This window comes from Haplochromis burtoni, unplaced genomic scaffold (assembly GCF_018398535.1).
Source record: "Haplochromis burtoni strain Fernald_Lab_line unplaced genomic scaffold, NCSU_Asbu1 Contig_1782, whole genome shotgun sequence".
NCBI lineage: Eukaryota > Metazoa > Chordata > Actinopteri > Cichliformes > Cichlidae > Haplochromis > Haplochromis burtoni.
In genome coordinates, this window is record NW_024584143.1 from 12,862 (window position 1) to 16,580 (window position 3,719).

Genomic DNA, 3,719 nt, shown 5'->3' on the forward strand with positions numbered 1-3,719 from the left:
GTGATCAACAGTGTCAAAGTGCACCAAACTGCTGAGATGAAGCAAATGTTGTTGATGTGTTTCCAGATTCCTGGAAGGCAGAGTTTATCAAGAATGAGAGGAAGAAGCTGCTGAATTACAAAGCTACACTGGTGAAATCCCTGCAGCCGAGGATCTACTGCCCATTCGCTGGATACTTTGTGGAGGCTCATCCATCAGACAGGTAGAGTTTGTAATAAGGGTTTGCACAGCATCAGAGATGACTTAATAAAGTGCAGAGCTTTTTGGTTTTGAACTACTTTTATGTTCCCTGGCAGAAGAATCCTCACAACAAAGTTAGCTGATCTGATCTAAATTCCAAGGCCAAAGCTGATATGTAGTTCATCTGGACAAGTTAATATTTAAAACACAGCTATGTACAATAACAAACAAAACAGGGTTTGGTCTATATATGGGCTCCTTTTTCTATCTATTCCCTGTGTAATTGTAGCTCTGTTTCAGCTGTCTATGAGCTGATATGCAGTTTATTTTGACAAGTCAATCTACAACCATGACTCCACTTTGATGAGCTGCTCCTTTTATACTGAACTGTGTTTATAACTGTCAGCAGCTTAGATTCATTTATCACTGATTTTAAGATTTTCTATCAGGTTTTTTTTTAACGTTACAAAATTCTCCCAGACTTGTTTTGCTGCTGCTTCGATGTTTGTGAAATGTGTTGTTAGCATAAGACCTTTAAACTGAAGACTTTTTTTTTCTCTTTGATTCAATACATTTGTTATGTTATTAAATAAGGATGTGATTAACATTATTTACATCATACACAGCATTCATGTTTTCTGGAAACATGGTTGTACAACACAGTTGTGGCCTTATGTTTTGACAGTGACACTACTGCTAATGACTGTCAAGCTAAACACATGAGACCTAATTTGTGCTTTATGTGTCCCTTTACTAATGTGTCTGTTTGTACTGTGTGTTGGTTGGAAGATACATAAAGGATTCGAATATCAAAAACAGTGCAGAGGACCTCAATGCACTCATTAATAAGCTTGCACCGGCAATCAAAACTTGGACACCGCAGCCAGGTGCTGTGCTGGACCTCGGCCTCGCTCTGAGAGACCCCACCAACAGGTTGGAATAGCTCACATGTTTATCTGTGTTTTCCATTCCTGGTCGATGTGGGAAAGAAAGAGACTGTTATTCCATCTTTGTAATACAACTACATAAAACACAGAAATTTAAACAGTAATGTCCGTCTCTACAATGCCAGTGTATAAACAGATCATTTTGTTTCTGAGAGTCTGATGAGGAAAAAAATCTCACTGTCCAAATATTCATTGTCTGCACTGCAAATGTAAAAGTAAAATGTGTCACTTTTATTGATTTTTCTTTGAGCTGTAGCTTCAGCCCCGTCTTTTTCCCGTTTTGATGTAAGTGCCCAGTAAATGTATATGACTTTGATTCTTACTGACAAGCTACTGCTACTCAATTATTTCATGTAAAGGAGAAAATCCAAATCTGACTGCATTTGCCTATGTTGTGTGATAATGCGATGGCATTATTTTGTTTAAAGAGTCATTATCATTATAAAGAGCACAGGCAGGATTAGTAACTTTCCAAATATACAACAGGGGTCTCAAACTTAAATGAGGTGTGGGCCACTGCTGGCATTGTCATGTCATTGGAGGCCAGTTTAGTGTTCAAGTAAAATGGTACTACAAAACAAACAAACAAACAAACAAGAAACAACGACTAATAATTGTGAAATTGTAGCGTTTTGTTTGGTTTGTTTGGGGGTTTTGTTTTTTCAGATATTGTATAATAAGACAAAACTGCAAATGTGAATGCAGATTTTTTTCCCTCCCTCTTAACTAACTGAAGCCTTTCATTGAACTACCAAATAAACACACTGGTACTCTCTTTGTGGCAGCACTTTGGCTATCATTTTGTTCTTATTTAACAAAATAAAAATGCAGACATAAGTGTACACATTAGTTTTTGACTCTAACTGAACTAACACAGCCAGTCACTCAGTATGTTTGTACTCTCTGCTCATATTGCCTTCATATGGCTGCAAGTGGTCCCTGGGCTATGAGTTTGAGACCCCTGTAATACATCATGTAAACTGCACATGCAAGTGCTAAATGAAATATTTTCTTTGCAACTTTCTTTGCTATGACCAACCATAGGGAGGCCATCACCAATCCCCCAGCTAGTGCAAAAATCTACAAGGACAGCTGGGAGTTCGACTTGTATGTGAATGAGTTGAAGAGCGCCATCAAGTCTGACATATTTAAGCATCAAAACTGGATCCAGTTTTATTACACATGGGCTGGCTTTCAAAACTACAACCTGATTGTGCGGGTAAATGGTTTTGACAGAAATGTTTTACTTTTCTTTGGCATTTAATTTGTTTTCATGATCTTTCCTACTTAAAAGCATTTCTCTGCTTACTGCTTCATAATAAATAAATAATAAAGAGGCCCCCAGAAAAGTTAAAATATATACACTTGTCCATTTTTGCAAGGTTGGAGGGGAATGCATACCCCCCCCTCCCAAAAAAAGGGGAAAACCCCCCAAAACTATTGTATATTGTGGCCCTTTTATGGACTAGCAACCTGCTAAGGGTGTACCCCGCCTCCCACCCTGTCAAAACTTAGACTCCTTCCTCTGTGAACATGAGTTAGACAAGTGCTAAAAAAATAGATGGATGGGAGGAAATTCAATAAAGAGAACATTAGAAGGAACTAAACATGAATTATTCACTTACAGAATTCAATTAAAGTATTTGGGATTAGACTGTGATGACCAATCGCAGCAGAACAGAATCCCAGCAGTGATAGGGAAAGGGCAGGACCGCCCTCTGAATTTAGACTGTGAGTTGCACGATGGTGTCTGGAAGGGAAAATGACAGATGAGATTTAAAGTCGGCAGAGCAGAGTCTGATTGGCCTGAAAAATCTGTGGGACTAGGGATCTTCCTTATTGAATTTATGAATAAGCTTCATTTGGCTAATCCAATGAGCAAAGCTGTTAGCAAAGCTGTTATTTCTCATGAAAATGACAGTGACTGACATTTTTTAATGCACATCATGGTGATTTTGGTATTATTTTAGTTTCAGTTAACCTTGTAAGCCATAAAGTCCTATGGAATGATCTATAAATTTTGACAAAATTAAAATAACTTCAATATTTTCAGTCTGACATTTCTTGTTTGATGAACATACATGAACATTGGTGTACTTTTTTTTTGTTATACCTGAGCAGAAATGTTCCTTGTCTTTATCTTTATATGTTTAAAAAAAAAAAAAAATTCCGTCATGCCTCAGCAGCCGCTGCAGTACCTTAACAGAAACTAGAAATAGAGATGTAGTTCACATCCTGCAATGATGATATTTTAAAATGAAAGACAAAAACGCAAAATAAAAACCCAGCTCTCTGCTCTGATTCCTCATCGTCACTTCCTTTCCTTCCAGCTGTTACGAATCACCTTGGCTCACTTCTTTTTCCATTACATTGCTATCTTACTCAGAGTGGATGCAAATCTGCTGAAATGCACATGTCTCTGTGTAGGTCATTGAAACAGATGACAAGTTTGAATGCATCACTGACGGTTATGACTATCTGGTGGACTTTCTGGATCTATCATTCCCCACAAAGAGACCAAACAGAGAGCACTCCTACTTGGAGGTGAGTCACTATAGAGCACTAAACACACAGACAGCAGCACAACAGAAC

General features: G+C 38.0%; 1 protein-coding gene across 1 annotated transcript in view; it reads left to right on the forward strand.

The window, feature by feature from the left end:
• Nucleotides 1-3,719, forward strand: part of LOC102293971 (cytidine monophosphate-N-acetylneuraminic acid hydroxylase) — an 18,734-nt gene that overhangs the window by 10,272 nt on the left and 4,743 nt on the right. The window contains exons 4-7 of the mRNA XM_042217288.1: nt 67-202; nt 970-1,113; nt 2,172-2,346; nt 3,555-3,671. Of these exons, the coding sequence (XP_042073222.1) occupies nt 67-202; nt 970-1,113; nt 2,172-2,346; nt 3,555-3,671 (572 nt within the window). The remainder of the gene's footprint in view (nt 1-66; nt 203-969; nt 1,114-2,171; nt 2,347-3,554; nt 3,672-3,719) is intronic.